This window comes from Pleurodeles waltl, chromosome 5, assembly GCF_031143425.1.
Source record: "Pleurodeles waltl isolate 20211129_DDA chromosome 5, aPleWal1.hap1.20221129, whole genome shotgun sequence".
Classification (NCBI taxonomy): domain Eukaryota; kingdom Metazoa; phylum Chordata; class Amphibia; order Caudata; family Salamandridae; genus Pleurodeles; species Pleurodeles waltl.
This window is the reverse complement of record NC_090444.1, coordinates 731,120,644-731,141,326: the sequence shown is the minus strand read 5'-3', so window position 1 is coordinate 731,141,326 and position 20,683 is coordinate 731,120,644. Positions and strand designations below refer to the sequence as shown.

The window sequence follows — 20,683 nt, the reverse complement described above, 5'->3', positions numbered from 1 at the left end:
ACAACTCATAACCCGGGATAACTGGTCCGTCCTCTATCAGCAGCAGTTGAGTTTACTCTGTGGCACCCTGTGTTTTCTTGAAACCCATATGAGGTCTAGGATCAGTGTGTTCAGTTTCCAAAAGAACTGGCATGGTATCCATAATGGTAGGGCTAGAAAGTAACATTGATCCTCAATGGGATGATCTTATTTGATAAGACAATCCTCTCTGCCTCAGATAGTGATAGTGTCCCCTAGAAAGCCACATTGCCTTTCAAGGCTGTCAGTGACATCCTGATATTCTCGTCAGTTAAGTCTTATTTAGAATGATATTACCACTGGTAATGAAATATGGTGGGTTTCATCCTCAGTCTTTGGCATACCATAGTAAGAACTGTTCTTCTCATATCCTGGTATATTGGGAATATGTTAGAGGTATTCATGTCCACTCACATGCCTGAAATCTCATCAAAGTCTTCCAATGCTTTCAGAGTCCTGTCAGTTTCAGTGTGCAAACCTTTTAAAAATGCCAAAAGAACAGTTGATGGACGGAATGCAGAATAAATCAAACATGGTCTGACCCAAGCTTATCACCATTATTTAGCCCCTCCTCCCACCTGTGCATCATTTTAGCACAGGGGGATAAATATGGGGCTAAGGGGTTAGCACCATTTTCTAGATGGGAACGCCTACCTTGCATCTGGTTGATGCAAGGTAGGTTCACGCATCTAAAAAATGGTGCAAACTCCAATATTTTGACGTTAGACGTGTCTAACGTCAAAATATAAATATGGATTTAGTTTTGCACCAAATTTGCGTAAAAAAAATGACACAAATTCGGCACACATGGGGTATAAATATGCCCCAAAAGGTTATAATATTGTTTCGATTTTTGCAGCACTTTTTAAGTTAGTCAACCCAAAACAAAGAATCATTACAATTACAATTTTAGCATTCAGAAATTATACATTATGGCCCATATTTGTACTTTTTTTGCACCACATTTGCACTGCTTTTTGACACAAAAGTGGCACAAACTTACAAAATACAACTGAATTTTGCAAGTTTGCAACATTTTTGCATCAAAAAATGACGCAAACGCAGCGCAAAAAAAATATAAATACGGACCTATGTATCTCCAAACTCTGCACATCTTTGAATAACACATAATGGGCCTGATTCTGACCCTGGCGGCCGGTGACCGCCAGGGTCACCGGCCACGGGAGCACCGCCGAAAGACCGGCGGTGCTCCGAAGGGCATTCTGAACGCGGCGGTTCAGCCGCGGTCAGAAAGGGTAAACCGGCGGTCACCCGCCGGTTTACCGCTGCCCTTCTGAATCCTCCATGGCGGCGGAGCGCGCTCCGCCGCCATGGGGATTCAGACACCCCCTACCGCCATCCTGTTCATGGCGGGAAACCCGCCATGAACAGGATGGCGGTAGGGGGTGCCGCGGGGCCCCTGGGGGCCCCTGCAGTGCCCATGCCAATGGCATGGGCACTGCAGGGGCCCCCGTAAGAGGGCCCCGCAAAGTATTTCAGTGTCTGCTATGCAGACACTGAAATACGCGACGGGTGCCACTGCACCCGTCGCACCTTCCCACTACACCGGCTCAATTCTGAGCCGGCGTCCTCGTGGGAAGGTTGATTTGCCCTGGGCTGGCGGGCGGCCTTTTGGCGGCCGCCCGCCAGCCCAGGGCAAATCTCAGAATCACTGCAGCGGTCTTTCGACCGCGGTGCGGTGTTCTGACGGGGTTACTTTGGCGGGCGGCCTCCGCCGCCCGCCAAAGTAAGAATGACCCCCAAAGTTTCTAAATTTAGAATTGGCAAGGACCATAGAGTCTAATATGAGAAACAGTGCTTTAATTTTACAAACGTACGTTCTGAACATGTGTATTGATTTCCTTATCCGGATGCTTTTTTAACTTCCTGTCAGCAACGTCTCCGTAGATAAGTGTGTTAAAATATATAGCTAATCTTGTCAACCCTTGTACTATCATGCATTTCAGTAAGAATTGTGTGTTAATTTAATCTCTCCGACATGTTTTGTTATTATTATACGATTTTCAATCTGTGGATCCAGAAGCTGCACACAGGGCAGGAATTTTCAGATAGATACAGTGTAGAATTTCTTGATATTCCTCAAAAAGAGGATGGACCAAAATATAGAGAGGAAGCCATTACAATATATCTGATATCACGGAACACACTGTATCTTTTAAAGAAAATATTATCTTCTTGTTGAAACATTCTTAATATCAATCTTCAATGATTTTCCATAACTACTTAAGTATGAAATGTGATTTAAAAACAACAAATTATTAATAAATGAGGATGCTGCAAACATTGAGTGGAGTGCACCTGATCACAAAACACCTTTGATGTAGTGAAGCAAAACCAGAAAATAATCATGTATTCAAAAGAACTCACAAAATCAGTTATCCTGAACATGACAAACTGAAATGTGACCACGAAAACACCCAAGCATAGGATTTATTGGAATTATACATGGACATCCTTAAGATATCTGCCACAGTAATCAACGTAGGACTTGCCCAAGACCTAGCCACTGTTCTCTGTATGTATGTAAGTATGTGGTATTTCTATAGTGCAAACCTAGCTAAAAGTCAGCACAGTGAGTTAAAGGGTCAAAGCAAAGACAAGCATAAAGTAAACGAGTGCTACAAGGGGTGACTATTTTGTGACCTGTTAAGGTAATGTGATGAAGAGTTCTTTACAGAGGTACATCTTTAGCCCTTTTCTAAACAGTGTTGATAGATGTGGGGGATGTTGTTCCTGGTCCAAAGTGCATAGATGAGAAAGGCCTGCTGCCTTGTTTTTTTCCTTTTTTTTTACAAGTCTTATTCTGCAACCTGATGGTGCCCTGGCAGTATAGTCATGCAAACCACCATAAAAGATGAGCTTGCCTGTGAAACAAGTGGGTGTGCTGATTGTGATGGCTCTGTAAATGATGCAGCTGGGTTTGAAGATGCTGCGGGCAGGCAAGAGGAGCTAATGGAGTTCCATCAGGATGGGGTTGGTATGATCATAATACTTCAGACTCTGGAAGAGACATTATGCAGTGGGTAGGGTGCTATTAAGGGGTGCCAGTTTGGAGTCTGGAAAGCCAAGAACCAGGGCATTAAAACCATCCATATGCAGAGGTACGAATGCTTGAATGTCAGTTCTGAAGGCGCTTTCTGGAAAAAACGATTTCACTCTCTTTAGAAGAGAGAGAAGGTACCAGGCAATTATTTTTTTGCAATGTGTTCCTTCGATATGAGGTTTTCCAGTGGCTAGGGTCCAATGGACTATCTCACAACCGAGATTCAGTGGGGGGGGGCAAATCCTAGCTATAGAAAGGTAGCAGAAATAGCAAACGTAATTTATTTGCTCAGAATAGCAAAGGTTGGGAATTCAACAACAGGCACAGGGCTGAAGATAGTTAACAACATAGCATTAGCTACCAAAAGGCCTAAATATGTTTCAGGTAAATAACATCAAATTAATTTGAGATTCAATCATCCGGCCTTGAAGAGTGGATCATTGACCCTGGCTTGGAGGACAGTGTGATTATACAAGTGTTCTGAGAACACCTTGGAATGAATGTCTGGAGGGCGAGCAAGAAAAAGACTCTAAGGAAATGTCTGTTGGAAATAACTTTTTAGTATAGATCACTGAATTCTGCAAAGATACTGAATGAGATGATAGCCATCAGAGAGATTAAATTGGCTGACACCTAGGGTGACCACCTGACATAGAGGCAAATGCTGTACAGGACTGTAAAAAATTCAGGATAAAAGGTAAAAATTCAGGACGAAAGTTCTGGACAGAGTGTCAAAATCATCACAAAAACTCAGGACAAAAGGTCAGGTTTACAGATACATCCAAGGAGAGGTCATACCCACTGCTTTATCAGTGCATTTATTTACTATTTTCTAAAAAGCACTATTGATTCTCTATGGTCTTTATGTGATTGCCTCTAGGTATGCTACATTCAGGTGGCATATTATGTCCTTATTCAGTAGTAACTTAATGCCTTTGAGCACGGTGTCAAGGGCATCACCCCTATCCAGATTTACCCTAACTTTCCTAGACAGAAAGCAACAGCACAATTTTGATTATGTTTGAACATTTTAAAACCTATGGCAAACAGTTTCGGAAACATTAAGGTAAGTGAAACCTGCTAGTTTAAATCAAAGGAACAAATATATCTGGCTCACCTCAAGCTCCAGTCAGTGTTAAACCTAAAATAAATAATGAGGCAGAGCAGATAGTGTGGGTGACAGTCTCCAACCTAATATCAGGATGTGAGGCTGCCACAACTTGTCTGTAGTCTTGCAGCGCTAGAGTGTGCTTACAGATCTCTACGTTTAAGTCAGAATACCAGAAAAATTGAATTGAAGAGCAGGATGAAATTGAGATCAAATGGGAGATCCACAGCAACTGATTCAAAGGGTTGTTAAGAACTGGACAAATAAGGATGAGAAGAACAAGGTGGGACTTTTCCTAAAATCAGACAAGATGGACCCACCATGAGTGTCAGAAAGTATTATATTCTTGGGGATTTGTCTCAGCAGAGAGGAAAGAAATAGAAGAGTCATTGTCAAGTGGTTGAACAAGCAGCCAGCCACCCTGGCCAGTGGTGTCTGCTACCAATTAAAAGTGGTGGGGCGGGGAAGTGTGTGGGGTTGTTCTGGGCCGGCGCCAGCCTCCTTGATGCTCCTCATCCTCCCGGCAGTCAATGTGGCACAAAGCCCAAGCTCCCAATCCAGACACTGCTTTTATGCTATACCAAGCATGAGAGCAGCACCTGTATTGACCTAAGCAAGCTGCTCTGTCACTCGCTCAAGCACAGAGAGCCTGCACCATTTCCCCACCCAGCTGTGCAAGACAGCTGGGATGGAGATATATAAGTACGCATGTCGGTTTGAACGTCCTAAGACAGCAAACCAAACCGACATGCACACTTTACAATGACCACCACTCATCCTCCCCTGGTCCTGCCCCACCCTAGATTGCATAGCTGTCAGAGAGAGAGTGACAAATAAAAGGATAATAAAACTATTTATCATTTTAGTTGTCACTGCCTGACTCTGAGCAGGGAGGGTGACGTTCCTTCGCTATTACAGAGGAGCCAGCCCTGGCAAACTCTGTTGGTACAGATGTCCAGTGGTCATGCTTCTGAAAGTTAAGCAGGGGCCAGACCCTTTGGAAGGTTGTGCTGGGCAATTGCCTACTCTGTCCTTATCTTAAAATAGTTCTGTAGCCGAGCCAAGACAGAACTAGTGATCTGTCTCATATCTAAGTACCAAGATACATGCAAGTTCATCAACATATTTGGGATTTAAATTACACAAGCAAAATGTAAAAACATGATAAAGGTTTTATAATGTAAAAAGTGTGTCTTTAACACATGGTAGTGTTTCCTCCCTTATGCACAAAAAGAGCCCAATTGAACTGGGAATCAGTTACCTTTCAATACCAAGAGACTAATATCCAACCGTTAACCCAGTGATTTGCAGGATGGAAATCTGGGTAGAGCGACTCGGTCCCTTAAAGCTCAGTTTGCTTTTGGTCCTTCTCTTCCACTTTCAGTAATGGGCCATGTGGCACAAGATTAGATGGTGGTGCTAACTCAGTTATTGTATTATTTTGCAAACCTTCACCTGCTCAGCCCTCGTTCCTTCTTCAGATACCGCAACATGCTTAACGTCTGATTTGGGAGCTGGGGCTCAACCGGGTAGTTTTTTCCACTCTAAAGTTGTCCGTGACTGAGGGTGGATTAGCCTGTCTGGACTTAGAATTCCTTTATTTCGCTGTACAGCTCCAATGGGTGTTTCACTGGTGGTCTGGCCTCCTCCTTCATAAGATGGGGTTTCCTACAGACCATTCTACCCAGCGCCACCCACGGTTATTGCACTTGGCTTTCTCTTATCTTACTAGCACCCGTAAACTCAATAACCTGTAGAAACCCTACGCTTCTCCAATACCTTTGCTAGGCCTCCCCACTCACACACGAGGGCTTCACTCAGGGCAATTTCTTCTCTGCTGAGACTACTGTGGCATGCTGCATGACTCTCAATATAATAAAGGGAAGACAGGACACCATATGCTGATACCACTGACTTCTTAGACATTATATTGCTATTCTAGAGGTGGTCGAGCCACTGAAGCTTGAGCCTGAAGCCTGGCCCTGGTTCAGCTTGAGGTCCTGTTTTTATCTCAAGCCATAACTAGCTAAGCTTTCATATGGCTTCTGCATGTCTCCTCCCCTCTACCTAGGATGTGGTGGTAGGGCCAGGGCTGCCGACATCGGAACTGGGGAACCATGTTTGATTCTTGGCATCAGATCAACATCCTGTGATTCCAGACAAACTACTTAATCTCTCTGTGCCTATAAACAATGTCTGTGACTTTGTGTAATGTAAGTGGTGCTCATGTAAAATTATCTAATATCTTTGGGTCAAGTATCTGCTATATAAAAACTGCAGAAAAATGAAGAAAGAAGTAAAAAGATAGTATTAAAATAAGGAAAGACACATATCAATTTTCTGGTTGATTTGTACAATGTTAAATTAGAAAACTGAGATAAACTGAGGCTTCCCTGTTTATGTTGTCTGATCTTAGAATAATATTTTACTTCGCCAAAACTATTTGTTCTTCATTAATGCGTATGAAAGCACTTTCAAATACGTAAGTTCTGAATACCAGTACAAAACCAGATTGTATTATATTTACTAGACTTAAATGTGACTTGTTAATGTCAATGTGGAAGTGGAATCAAACTATTTTGTTGATCTCTCACTGTCAGGTAACAACATATAAAATAAGGCACAGCTTAACTGAAAAATAAATAAAAGTTAAACTAATCAGTAGGAAATACACTACTGTATGCCATGAACCTCTTTTGGTTAATGCAATCACTACACATGTATGTGTGTGCAACCAGAGGCCCACAGAATTGAATCCTATTTAGTGCAGCAGGGAAAAGTGACTTGTGTATTGTTAGTGCTAAAAGGTCCCTGAAAGCTCTGTGAATGTTTGTCATTAAACATGCATTATACACAGTATAATATAGGCTGCCACTAAATGAACATATAAATTTAGGTGAGAGGTAAAGGTTCTTGTATAGATTTCAAGAATATGCAAATGATACCCAGCGCAATTTTCTTTTTTATAACTGTCCATTAAAAGCACAGCACACACTCCATAGCTCAGCTTGAAACACCCTCCGAAAAAGGAAGTATGTTGTCATCAGGAAGCTTTAAGTGACTCCACCAATTAACCCCTCTCACGCATCCTTTACATTTGCCAATTGCACACATTTGCATTTCTTTGGGGATGCAGACACCCTGACAAGAAGGCCTATTTATTTTTAACTGTCTTTCCCTCCCTCTGGAATGCAGCACAGGAGACTCCCTCCACTTCAGCTGGGGAATATATTTTGAGAATTATCTCTTGCCTTTTGGCTAAGAGGCTAAAATTACAGACAAATGCCATCCGTTAAGACTTCAGTCATGGACGATGGAGAGCAGGGCTAATTTATGGGCAGTCCTTTAAAATTATGGAAGGGTGGTCATCCAACTCACAGAAAATTCAGAGAAACATCTCCAGGAGGCTCAAAAGAACTTCTTGATAACCCTCAGTACTAATAGGATATACTAACAGAACAGTAAAGTGTAGACTATTGGACACAAAGGGGAACAGCACCTGAAACGATATGAAGCCAGGTGGACCAGAAAGGAGGGCCCTGCAAGACAGAAAAAAAGCCTAGTGAATAGAAACATTGATTGATAATGGCGTAGGGGAACGCAAAAAGGAGCGCTGCTGGGCATAGGCCGGTTTGGTGAACCATTCCATGGTCTGTTGAATGGCTTTGAGCACTCCAACAGACAAGTCCTATCAATGCAGACCTATGTTCTCTGGGTCATCAAATAAATCCTGCACAGAGAAAGAAATTAAGAAAAGAATCAGTAGATCCCAATCCTTAGACATAGCTTACTGGTGGAGAAGTATGAAAGTTAGGAGAACACACTACATCTACACCTGAAAACAATGGACAAAGAAGCCAGAGTCTACTCCTTACCAGCAGCAGCTGCCGCAAATCTAAAGAGAAGAGGAGGGGATGGGGGGAATACAAAAATATTTCTTTAGAAACATACCTGTTCCTGTCGCTCCTACCTTGCTCCTCTGCTCTTCTTCTGGTGTCCCAGCATTCACTGGGACACCAATACAGGCTCCCCAGCAATCCTGGTGCTGCTCTCATGCTGAAAATAGCATGAGAGCAGTGACATGGTTGGTCTGGGAGGCTTGTTTTTCTGCTCAGAGAGTACACTGAAGCCTGTGCAGTTTTTCAAACCCAGCTGTGTAGCACTGCCGGTTTGGAAACACCTAAGTGCGCATGTGTGTTTGGCCGGCCTGAGATGGCTGGCCAAACACACATGCGCACTTAGAAGTGTACAGATTCCACTCTCCCTCCTCTCTCCCCCCTTTTGTGACCGAGCCCCACCCTTCAAATGCAACTGGCTTAACCAGGAGCTGAGAAATAAAACGATAATGATAAATATGTATACATATATATTTGTTTTTCAGCTCCTGACTTATCCGGGGTTGGGGGCGATGCTCCTTTGCCATTGAGAAGGAGCCACCCCTGCATGCTGCTGATATTCAGCAAGATCTTGAGATCTGGTCCATTAAAATACAACAAGAGTGTTGTTTCTGGATGAAAACAATTGCAGGGTGAGGAGGACTGACTGTCTTGCAAATCCCCTTGTAAAGCAAAAGAGAAGTGTTGGTGTGGGAAGGGTACTCTGTTCATGGTATCCACCTGCACCTGTACATTCTACACTGCTGGAATGTGAGTGTCATAAATTAAGTGTAGTTGACCATATGCCCAGCTTTAAGTGAGGAAGATAACCTCTGTAAAGGAGCAAACTCCCAAGCCTTCTGATAATTGACATATGATTACTTGTTAGTGCCATTTCCCTCTACAGATGGTTAAAGACCTGAACATCATGCAGGATAGAATTCAGCTTTTTTCAATTTAAAATGTGAACAACTCTTGGGACTACTAACACCCTGAGCGGACATGATTTAAAGTGTCCGTGTCCTGTTCCTTCAGACTGGTATACACTGGGTGCGGTGCACAGAATTCTACCCCCTTGAGCAGATTGGAGAGACCATTTATGAGCAATATGTGGGCAAATACTGGAGACCAAAAACACACACACTTCTATTTTGCACTTTAGGTAAAGACGCTGCCTCAAATGAGTGGTAGACGCCAAGATTAGAACTCACAGGAGACCACAAACTTTGTAAACTCAAGGAAGAGTGAGGAGGACATTATCCAGTAATTAATGAATAATTATGATAGGGAATATTGAAGCCAGAAAGATGAAGGGCCACAAAATGGTGACCAGAATATTATGGGACCAAATATCAAAGAAGTGCACAGGTATGGATTTACTATTCTTAACTCCACTTCTACATTCCTTGAAGATGTGTTTATCACCACAGTACATATATGTGGAAATAGGTATAGAAACTACCTTTCAGTATTTTGTTCCTCAATATTCTGACCACAATAGTGTAATCCTTCAATATTCTGTCTTTGATATTCCTGACCCACACCTCATTGATTGTGAGGTCTTGTCAAGGAGCCAAGTTAGACATTCTGGAATTTACAAAGAGGCACTGCAGAACACACCAAGATATTCAGGGACATGGGTGAGGAACGAAGTAACCACAAGGTGGTTATCCAAATAAGGATGCCGAGGAAGCAGAACAACCAAATAACAAGGATCGTTTGCCCTAGGACAATGTGATCTCCAGAGATGGACCTGGAAATAATGTTGAAATAAGGGTCTTACAAATTGACAGATAAGAGGCTATTTCTCTTGGCAATCTTGAACTGATATCATGCAGGGCCACATCTAAAACACTCAAATACATCTGTTTACAAGTTTCAGCTCAATGATGAAGCAGTAGTCCTCTGATGTTTTTTAGGTCTAAGAAAGAATACAGAAAGTTTACTTTTCTCAAACCTCAGGAGAAAATGGAACAATGGCACCCCTGGAGAGATGATCCTTAACGTTCATATGAAAAGCATGAAACTTCAAAGGATGGTTTTGCAAGTCCATGTGAATGCCCCATTTGAATGACAGAATTCTCTTGAATTTGATAATATGATCTCAGCACACATTGTCCAGCATACATCTGTAAGTTAAATTCCAAGTCCAGAGTTTAAGGAAAAACTGAGGGGCAGATTTATGGAAAAGTGCCACTTTCCCTGTGCCCCTTAGCACCCACCTACCGCCACCATGTGTGCTCCGTATTTAAAATATGGCGCACCATGGTGCAGGGTAGGGGGCAATAGCCTAATTTCTCATGACGCTATTGATGTATTCTGCAGGAGTAGCGCTAAACTATTGCCGCTACACCTGCAAAGTACGTAGGGCCACATTCCAAAGAATGGAAGCCCCCTTTTAATGCCTGCTCTTGAGCAGGCATCAAAAGTGCGGTAAAAAATGGTTCCATTTTTCCAGCTCCCTTAAATGGGGAACGCCATATTTGCATACATTATGCCTGGTGCAGGCATAACGTAGCGCAAACGGTTACAGGGTGGTACAATGCATGCATTGCGCCGCCCTGTAAATACAGCGCAGGGATTTCCGTATCGTTGGGCCACATTAACGTACAAAATAATGACGTTAATGTGGCACAAGGTGGCGCTAGGGCATTATAAATATGCCCCAGAGTTCTTCCACTTACCCTTCGCAATATCAGGGTAGTTGATGGCTCCTGTATGAAAGAAGGGCTCTAATATTGGTGTTCTAATAATGGCCTGTTCTAGAGGGATTATACTTCTTGCCCCGGTCACATACTTAAAACTACAATTGATGTCTAGGAGAATAAGCAAGTCTATAAGGATGAAAATGGTTAGCCAGGAGAGGCTATTTGTGGTATTGAGACTTAAAGTGGATGGGAACCACCAGCTTCCAATCTTTAGCTTCTTCCTTGTGCAGTTCAGATAGGTCTTAGTTGAAACAGGTTGTGCCCAAGGAAGAGATGTTTGATTACCATCTCTCTTTAGGGAAAGTGTGCCATCCAGAATTGAAACCAAGCTGCCTGCATGATGTCTCTACTTAGCCCTCAGAAATTTATGTTGTCAAATGCAACACCAGGCAAGAAATTGATCTGAATCTGTTTCCTAATAAAAATAAAGAGTTTCCTGTGTTCTAAACCTTACATCAGGCCATAAATCAATGTCATAAAATCCAGTATTTGTAAATATGTTTTGCTTGAACAGTTTTTTCAGTGAAGGCAAAAACAGAGATAATTTGGCCTGTTTTACACAAGACCTCAGTGCTTAGAAAGTCACTGTTTAACCACTATCCTCTCCCAATGGCATGGTTTCTTAATTCCTTCCTTGTTTAGAAATGTACATCCCCCCTCATAGCACCATTTGAGGGCACTGTGCAGTGGTGATACCATACTCTGGCCCATGATGTGCTGTCTTTTCCAATTGTTATGTGTTCAAGACAGCGGAAGTCACATCCCCTTGACTCCATCAATTTTTAGTCTTCATCCTCCAAGCACCTGGAGGAAGGTATGTCTCACACATAAGCAAGGGCTAAACTTATTGGTCAACGTCAGCTATGGAGATTCTGGCAGTGTGTTCTCTTGAGTGTGGCAGACAGGACCTCTCTTCCCATTCTGTCATATTGCTGGGCATCAGTAGCAAGGATCTGGTGGTCATCTTTGAATCTCATCTCTATATGAGGCACTTCTGCATAGGGTGTCTCATTTGTTTGTATATGAATTTCTGTGTAAGTATACAACTGTGTTGTGCCTGGACACCGAGCTACTTGTAGATTGTTTCCCAAGTGGCTTTCTGCAGAGTTTCTGCTTTGGGACTTAATGGTAGAGCAGTTTCACATTACAGTAGATTGCACTCCTATACAAAGATGAGAATTACCTTTATGACAGCAGATATGTCTGTTTTTCATGACCTTTGTGGGTACCGTGAATTTGTGGCCACAGTTTGTGAAGCTAGTGCTACTAATGGTGTCTTCTCTGGCAGCCCCAGCTAACATTTTCAGCCCTTGTGCCTTTTGGAGGTAAAAGTAGACTTATGCTGTGTAGGGAGGTGCTTGAAGGCAAGGTTTCCTGGGATGTGTGCAATGAGTGCTGTCTGTGGAGATTAAGGCCTATGCTGACGGCCCGCAATTCTGGAGATGTTTGTGAGCGAGAGATTCCATCACCTGTCTGTAAGACTGATGTACTTACATGGAGGCTTGTCTGAAACTTCTGGAATGCTGTTTTCTTATGGGTAACTTACATTACTGGAATGTACACATTACAGGCGTGGGATGCATTAGCATTGTCTTGCAATTGGATTTGTGTTCAGGTTCACCTGTATTGAGTTGTGTGTTGAACAGCTTTAGTGTAATCCCTTTTGATTAGTGTGCTCTTCTTGGTGGCCCATAAGAGGCTTCTCGGGTGTGTGTCTGACTAGCACTGTGTGAAGAAAATACAGTGGCTATCTTGTTATTGTGTTCAAAAGTGGTGACCTAGGTTTGCCTGTCACCTGCCTAAGTAGGTGTCCTCAAACATATAGGATTGAAGAAGATAATTTCTTAGACATTATTCTCTTGCTAGTTCTGGAAGCTATGGCCTTTATTTTCATAATACTTCCTTTTGGCAATGGGTCGTGACATTGAGTGGTTGAGAAGTAGGTTTGAATTTGTTGGCAGAGACTTTCACCTTACAGTCAAGGAATCAGTAAGCTGATTGCAGGCAGGTCACCACTAGTATGTATTGTGGTTTGATTCCTTTGTGCAAGTTGTATCATTTGTACATTTACCACAATACCTGTGTGTTTAGGGGTCACTTTTTCATTTCAATTGGCCAATATTATTGAAAATAATTTTGGTACTCTTTACCAGCACTCGGCTAACACCTTTAACAAGTGTCATTGTCTCCATCTGTGTTTGATTGGACGCTGTAGTCTTATCAAAATTACTATTCTTCCAAGGTACCTCTGTTTTGTTGTATTCCACTCTTTCTCCTGATATCTTTTTTTTACCAGGGTTGAGGCTCTCTGGCAGCAGTTCATCTGGTGTTATAGGAGGCCTTGCTGTAAGATTCAGCTCCTCCAACAACCTAAGGAGGAAGCGGGGTGGGATCTCACTTCCGTTATTATGTTTCTATTATTTAGCATCATTTTTTTCCATGTCTCTGGTTGCTTTTGGGCTGGGGAACTCAGTTTAAGACCCTAAAGGTTTTTCACCTTTTCTGGTGCTCTCTAAAAACAATTTTTTCCTGATCTTACCCCGCTCTATCAGTCAACCTATCTCAGTTATAACCCCAATTACCTTCCTGCATGCATGATTGCTTTCATGGACATTGGGAACGGGCTAGACTCTTAACCCTCTGTCAATTATTTGATGATGGCGCCCCTATTTCTTTTGATAGATTGTAGCAGGTGTATTCTGTGCCCCGCATGTGTTTTTTCGATATCTTCAAGTTTGTCATTTTATATATAGTCTCTCTGAGGATGAAATCCGGTGTGTAAATAACCCTTCATTGGAGTTTGTTCCTAAAGCCCCTGCAAAAAGCAATATCAGCCTAATATATAACTCCAGCTATCAGAACTCTAGGGATCAAAGTATGGATCCTTTCCAGGCAAGGGCTAGTAAATGGGCCCAACATCTTAAAAGCGATGTGACAGCAGGCTATATTAGACATAGTTATATTCTGGCACAGTCAGTTCTTAACGTGTCACGTGTTAAGGTGCATCATTTTAGATATGTCAATGATTGTTATTATACGCCACGCTGTCTCTTTCTCATGAAACTTAGTGCGGATGATCGCTGTTTTAATTGTGGATGTGAATGGGCTAATTCGGTTAATATTTCTGCTACTTGTAGTGCTCTGTGGTTATATTGGGACGTTGTTTTCACCAAGTTGTATAGTATCTCAAACATCCGGGTGTCAATCAATCCAAGATTGATTATTTTGGGGCATTCACCAGCTTTTCCCTCTCGTTTATCAGGCTTATTCTTTTTTTGCGAATTCTCTTGCTCGACTTGGGTTGGCACGAGCATGGCTCTCTAGCGAGGACCCCGAACCCTGAAACTGGTGGCGAGAATTTGTTAATATTAGTATGTTAGAGATGACTCTGATAGAGAATGCACCATGCAGATGGAGGCTGAGGCATATATGGGATCCTATTCAGTCCTGGTTATTGGCTGCACTTACTGGTAAGAACATGTAAACTTTGTTTTCATATTTTGTCTCTCACCGTAACACTCCCCTCTCGGTTGGTACTAATGACATCTTTTCTTTGCTGCTGATGAATGCTGCTCATAATTGGTTGCACCTGTCTTTCTTTTATTATTATTACTTTCTCCCATCTTCTGATTGATGGATTGTTTGTTTTGTTCCCCGAATTTATATATTTAAAAAAAGGCAAAGATCCTTGTTGTTATTATTATTTTGTCTCTTGCGCAAATTTTTAACTTGCCCGATTGGGACCTTTGTCTCTTTCACTCTTAATATATCTGGAATTGCATATTTTCCTAGATTTCAATAAGCATTTGGAGGAGTTTGGATAGAGCTATAAAACAGATTGATTTACCGGGTTGAAACGAAACCAACCAGATGTAAACAGTGATGACATATCTTTCAGTGGTGTACAGCAATAACATTCAAGTGCTTCATTTCTCTTGAGTTTTAGGCACCCGGGGCCGGCCCCATTACGAATGGCATGGTGTAGGGGTATCAAAATTAAATGCTCTGGAGTCAGTGATTGTGCTCTGGAGTCAGTGATTGTGACTACTAATTGTATTCCTGCACTATGCAATTATAAGTTTTGTCCCCGGAATGGTGAATATCCATTTTGGCCTACAATTACTCTGTCCTTTTCTTGAAGGTTATCATTTATTCCGTGTTCAATTCTGCTCCCATTTACCACGTTCCAGACAAGGTAGTAAATGGAAGTGGTGGGATCAATGCAGGCCACATGGTGTAGCTGTTGGGGTTTGGAAGGTTAGCCAAAGACTGGCCAGGAAGTGGCCTGACCAGGAGGAGCCTTACCTGCTCTTATCAGGGTGTTGCAGTGGATCAGGTGGGAGACAGACATGTGCCTCTGTATGCTCTCCTTGACTCAGACCCACCCTCAATTTTACTGTGTGTGTTTTTACCCAGTAAAATCTGTCCTGGTAATCCCGCACCCTATGTTCTCTTGTGCAGAAACACCAGACCGTTTGCGATCAGGTGAAGGTGTATCCCACGCAGGGATACTGCTTCACCTGACTTGTGATCAGACCTTATCTCTGTATTCGCATGACATTGGCAAGCAAAAGGTGGTACATCTCCTCTATTTTTCTTTCTAGGCACCCAATGCATTAGTAAATGCTTCCAACTCTGAAATCTGCTTTATGCCTATCATTTTGTCAATAACTATTCTATCCATGTTTCCACAATAGTATCATCACACATATTGTCAAGTGGAACACTTTCCAGGGCTGCAAATGATGACTTGTAGACGAATGTATTCAACAGGGACTTGCTGCTCAAGTCTTCCGAGTCTATTTTTGGAGTACTTAACTGCTTGATCTTCTAACTTTGTGTTTCTCTCAAGAAGAATATTTTAGAATCCATCACTGTCCAGTTACCTTTGAAATCTCAAAAGGTCTCTCATTTAGTCAGACAAGCCTGACCATTTATTCATTAGTTTCATCTGATGCATTTTTATTTCAGTTGATATTGAACAACATATGTTACGGTTTTGGCATATACCGGTAGGCATATGGTTGAAAGAAAACAACAACAAGAAACAAGTCTAATAGCAATTGTGTGTTTGAACACTTCACAGTGAAAGCACGTTTAGTTAGTTACATTTATTAAATCCTTTATACCAGCCTACTTCCAGATGGCTAGGTACACAATGTAAAGAAATGCATCTTTTTGTCTTTTCACCCCTACTTTTTAAGATTGATGCTGCTTTTCGACTTTGAGAGTGCAATGAGTTCCGCTAACCAGACATTAGCGCCAGTGTTTAACCCTATACAACAGCATGTTTAATTGACTATCCCCAATTGGCAAGCACTGCCTTACGTATAAGTCCCTAGTATATGGTACCCAGATACCCAGGGCATTTAAGTCAGAGTGCCCACACAGGATTGCAGCACTGTTTGTGCCATCCTTTGTGTACAAAACGTGAAAGTCACTTTAGCCTGCCATGGCAGAACAGAAAGGCAGTGTTCAACACTGCAAACTCAACTTTGCCATTAACCCCAAATGGAAAAGGAACCACTTCCCTTAAGTATATATATCAGACTCCCCTAAAGCAGACCTTCCAAGTTCTATGGCAGGGATCAACATATTCTTAAGTTAGACATCTGTGTTTGTATGTCTTTCCAGCAACACCTCCAAATTGTTGTTTTGCTGGGGAAGGTTAGGAGCCCCATTGGTTAACAACTCCTGAACAGGACCACCTGACCAGGTCAAGTAAGGTATCCAATTAATGGGAAAATTAAACCTGCTCTGATAGTCAGATTTGATTTAAGGCCACTATTAATTTTATGCAACTTTTAGAAAGTTGCTACCCTGCACTCCAGCTAGTACAGTGGCCACACCTTGACAGGTTTCTGACCACCTGGGGAGACATGTGAATAACTCCTAGGCCAGGGAACAAAAGCATTAGCTGAGGAGCGAGGTGTGACCTCCTTCCTCGGCAAGGCTGGAAAGGGTGTTATCCCAAAAGGTGAGTGTGAAGCCACCCTTGAAGGGCCACTGGTAACACCCTAAGAAGGATGTTGTTTGTTCCTGCAGACATCTAGGAGACAGGGCTTAGAGGGGGAAGCAGGTGTTATAACCAGTTTTCGCATGGGCATGTAGCCCACTGGTAGCCACATCTCAAGGTTGGATTACCCTGCTCCTCACAACCAAGGAAGGGTTGTTTCATTTTGGAAGGGGCAAGAATGGGGCACTATGGGATAGCCAGGTGTCACATATCACAGGAACTCCATCACTAGAAAGGATGGGACACAGTAGCCCATTAGCTTTTAACCGTGTTGTCACCTTCGGGCATGCTGCTGAGATAAATTAGGCACCCCTGGCTCCCCTGCCCCTAGTTTACAATTGGAAAAGAAGAGAGGACCTAAGAAGTCTTGTCCAGCTGGCTTTTGATTGCAGAAGGAGTGGCTGCACTGCCAAGAGGCCTGCACCTTCTGCACTTTTGGGTTAGTGAACTGGGACACTGCCTGTGACCCCTGACCTCGGAAAACTTGATTTCCTACCTTCATCAACTCCAGCTGCTAAAAGAATCAGGTCCCCTGAGTCCAGCTAAAGGAACTCCAGAGCAGAAAGGGTCCAACTCGACAAAGTGGTAGTCCCTGTTGAAGTTTCCCTGCTACCACTCGCGGAGTGCACCAACGAAGAAATTCAAGCAAACAAAAGTCTGCACCCAAGCCTGCTGGACCCGGGAGAGCTGTTGGTGACAGTTTCTTTGGACTACAAAGGCACAAGCCCCCACCAAAGGTTTTGCCTCCAACCTCTAAATATCATTGCCAGTTGTTCAGCTGCAGCTGTGCAATTACTGCAACAATAAAGGACTTTGAGGGATTTCGATCTACATGACCAAGTTCGCCCTACATCACCCATGGACCGAGGAACCACCACAGAGACACTCCAGTTGACCGCACCACTACCAGAACATCCTTGTGAGTATCTTTGCCTGTATCCCTCAGCATTAGGACAACTTTGTTGTTTCCTATTGTGGTCTTGTGCTAAAGTTGGGCACTTGTTTAAAAATCGCTCTTGTGGATAGTTAACTGTGCAAAGTATCCTTTCTGCCCCCCTAGACCTCGTTGACCAAGCCAGGCTGGAATACCCAAACTAACTTTTTCAAACTTTCCAAAGGTTTCAAACTTTATGTTTGCTAATGCTTGTTTGCTGTTGCATTAACAAGTATTTAAAAGTTCTAAAATCTGTTACTCAAAAACCCTCTGGCCAATTTTGATGATCAAGGACACGAAAAATTTATAAAAACATGCTTTTCCTGTCTTTTTGTTGGTGTGTTGTTTTCTTATTTCGCTATATGGTGCTGTTAAATGCTTTATACTAAGTTCCTTTACTGAGCCTTACTACTCGAAGCCACAGCCATCCAGTCTTGAGCTTGAGGTTAAGTAAACAATACTGTTCTTTCCTAAAAAGGTCTCTCTGTGAGTGTACTTCACAATAAGTCTACCTAGCCTATCATATAGCACCCAGATCCTCACACACAGAAAGTGTGCTTTCTCAAGTTTACAGTTATTTTAAGTGAACCAACATTGACACCCTCTAGAATGGGATATTTCTGCAAGTCTTCATGCATCTATTTGTGCTCACTGGAATTGTTAATACTTCTGGCTCGTTCTTTTGACTCGTGGTTTTTTGTTCCTTGGCCTGGTTTGCCTTTGACTTAAACTTTAATTTGTAGTTTTCAAGTGTATCATTTATTTCTGCTGAATGATAATGAAGGCAATTAATGATGATTCCCACATGATACCAGCGGATCCGTCCGTTCTATAATTTCATGCCTTAACTATTAATCACAACTCTGTCTCAGGTCCTTTATGACCCGTTTTCTGACAAAGACCCATTGTCTCTCAGTTCCAACCCTCCTGGAGACCTACAGGAACTGGGGAGTAAGGCTTACAGTAAACACTGCCATTTTCATGTTCTTTGACATGCCAAAATATTTCCTTTCCCCATATAAAGAACCAGAACAAGAGGTTCTTGTTGGGGATTACGGCAAACAAAACATTTCTATGGTTATCTGTAGCAGGGCATGATAACATCTAAAGGCTAGAGGAATGACTCCACAGAGGATGTGAGTTCCCAAATAAAAAAATTAAATATTGAAAGCTTACACATGATCAAGAACCAAAATTAGGAGTTATGATTTTCTAATATCTATGAACTGGGTTTTGGGGGTCAGTTGCCCATAAACGCTTGTAGATGTGAAGGATAACAAAACCTTGTCTGACTCAACAGCTGAAACGAGTAATAGTAAATTTCTTCTAGTGCAGCTATCAAATGTGCTGATATGTGACCAATCATCCTAGATTAGACCTAAACGTTACTTAGTCAAATTAAATTATGCTATACAGTTCCTGAAAAGAAATCCATATTTGAAGTAAAAAAGGTCATTGAAAAAAACTAAAAACTGTAATTAGATGTCTAGGACTTGGTCAAAAGCTCGAACGTTCCATTATGTTCTAAAGCCAGGGAGTGAAATTGAGCAATGTTTGTTTAGTGATGTCATTGACAGAACTGTTACCGTGCAGTAATTGATACAGGATCTTTTTTGCCTTACCCTGTGCAAGCTAACACTAAACCCTTCACCACATTTATTTTTGTAGGGCCGAAACATCCCCATTTTCCCATGCCATAAAAACTGTACACCAACACTGAGGTCGAGTTCTAACCTGTTGTGAAAGAGGTAGAAGGATCTTGAATTCTACATGAGTTTGCCTGCAGTGTCTTTTTTAACCTGTGTTGATCCATGCTGTTGTGTGTTTGACGTGGCTTTCGCTGTGAACTTCGGTCAGTGTAGCTATGTTTGTCGAAGTGGATATTTCACAAGCTTCTGCAGTGATCAGTGTTTCTGTGGTTTTTGCCATGCTTTGTTGGTTTGGGCGATAATCAAAGAAATTAGGCTAATGTTTCTATTGTCCCTTAAAAATGAATTCCAGGATGACTCCTTTCATCCTTCAATTTACAGCAAAATCGGATTCCAGCACTAAAAGCGTCTGCTCCTGTATGGTTCTAAACCACCCTAAGCCAATGTAGTTTTTTTTTTAAAGTAGAGATACCCTTTAACTCGTTAGCATTAGATTTTTAAATATTTACACATCATAAGTCCAGACAGAGGGATGACAGAGAAGACGGTAAAAATGAGCCTGGCCTGAAAATCACCAGAGAACATGCTTAAACAAGGAGAACCTCAAGTTTGTGTTGCTCTGCGTTGTTGCCGCAGCATGTTGCAATGTGATTTATGTTTCGTCAACAAACATGTGATTCATTGGGTGATTTTATATTTTTAACCTGAAGTGCTCGCCAGGATCAAATGCCAGTTTAGAATTCATGAACCTCCGCTGAGTGGTCAATTCCCATTGTAGAAATTTACGTGCATAATTTTTGGATGGTGTTGCAGCTGTCCAGATAAGGTTCCGTTCAGGATTTTGATGGAAGAAATCATAGCTTTGGACAGTTATTTCAAAATTAATGGTTATAAAATCAGGGGACGCGCAAAACCTGGCATATGAAACTGACAAGCACAATTGTAAGTATTTTGTATGTGTATATTGCAGTACTTGAACAGAAATTGTAACCTTCAATGACTGGTGACAAAATGGCATCTCTGGTATTTCTGCTGATGATAACATCAGCCAGGATGTGTGTAACCAATGTTTTTTCAGGAAATAGCAACAAGATCGAAGGTAACAGAATGTACAGATATAGGAGTATCCCAAATACGTCTTTTCAGGAGTGCAGAAACGGAACGGCAACTGGTTACAAAAAAGGATTGAAAGAAATACAAAATAATAATATTGAAGAAATCGCATGATTTTTTTTTTACTTTGTTCGAGAATGCAGGAAATTATTTAAACAATGTTATAAAAAAAACCTTTAACATGCATATATTTGATGG

General features: G+C 42.0%; 1 protein-coding gene across 2 annotated transcripts in view; it reads left to right on the top strand.

Annotated features, from left to right (window-relative positions):
• Positions 1–20,683, top strand: part of RGS7 (regulator of G protein signaling 7) — a 1,783,260-nt gene that overhangs the window by 1,692,654 nt on the left and 69,923 nt on the right. Inside the window, exon 17 of one of the 2 annotated variants that reach the window (XM_069234688.1) lies at positions 19,392–19,471. The exons of the other annotated variant lie outside the window; for it this stretch is intronic. Coding sequence (XP_069090789.1) covers positions 19,392–19,466 — 75 coding nt within the window. The 3' untranslated portion in view covers positions 19,467–19,471. The remainder of the gene's footprint in view (positions 1–19,391; positions 19,472–20,683) is intronic. 2 annotated transcript variants of the gene reach the window in all.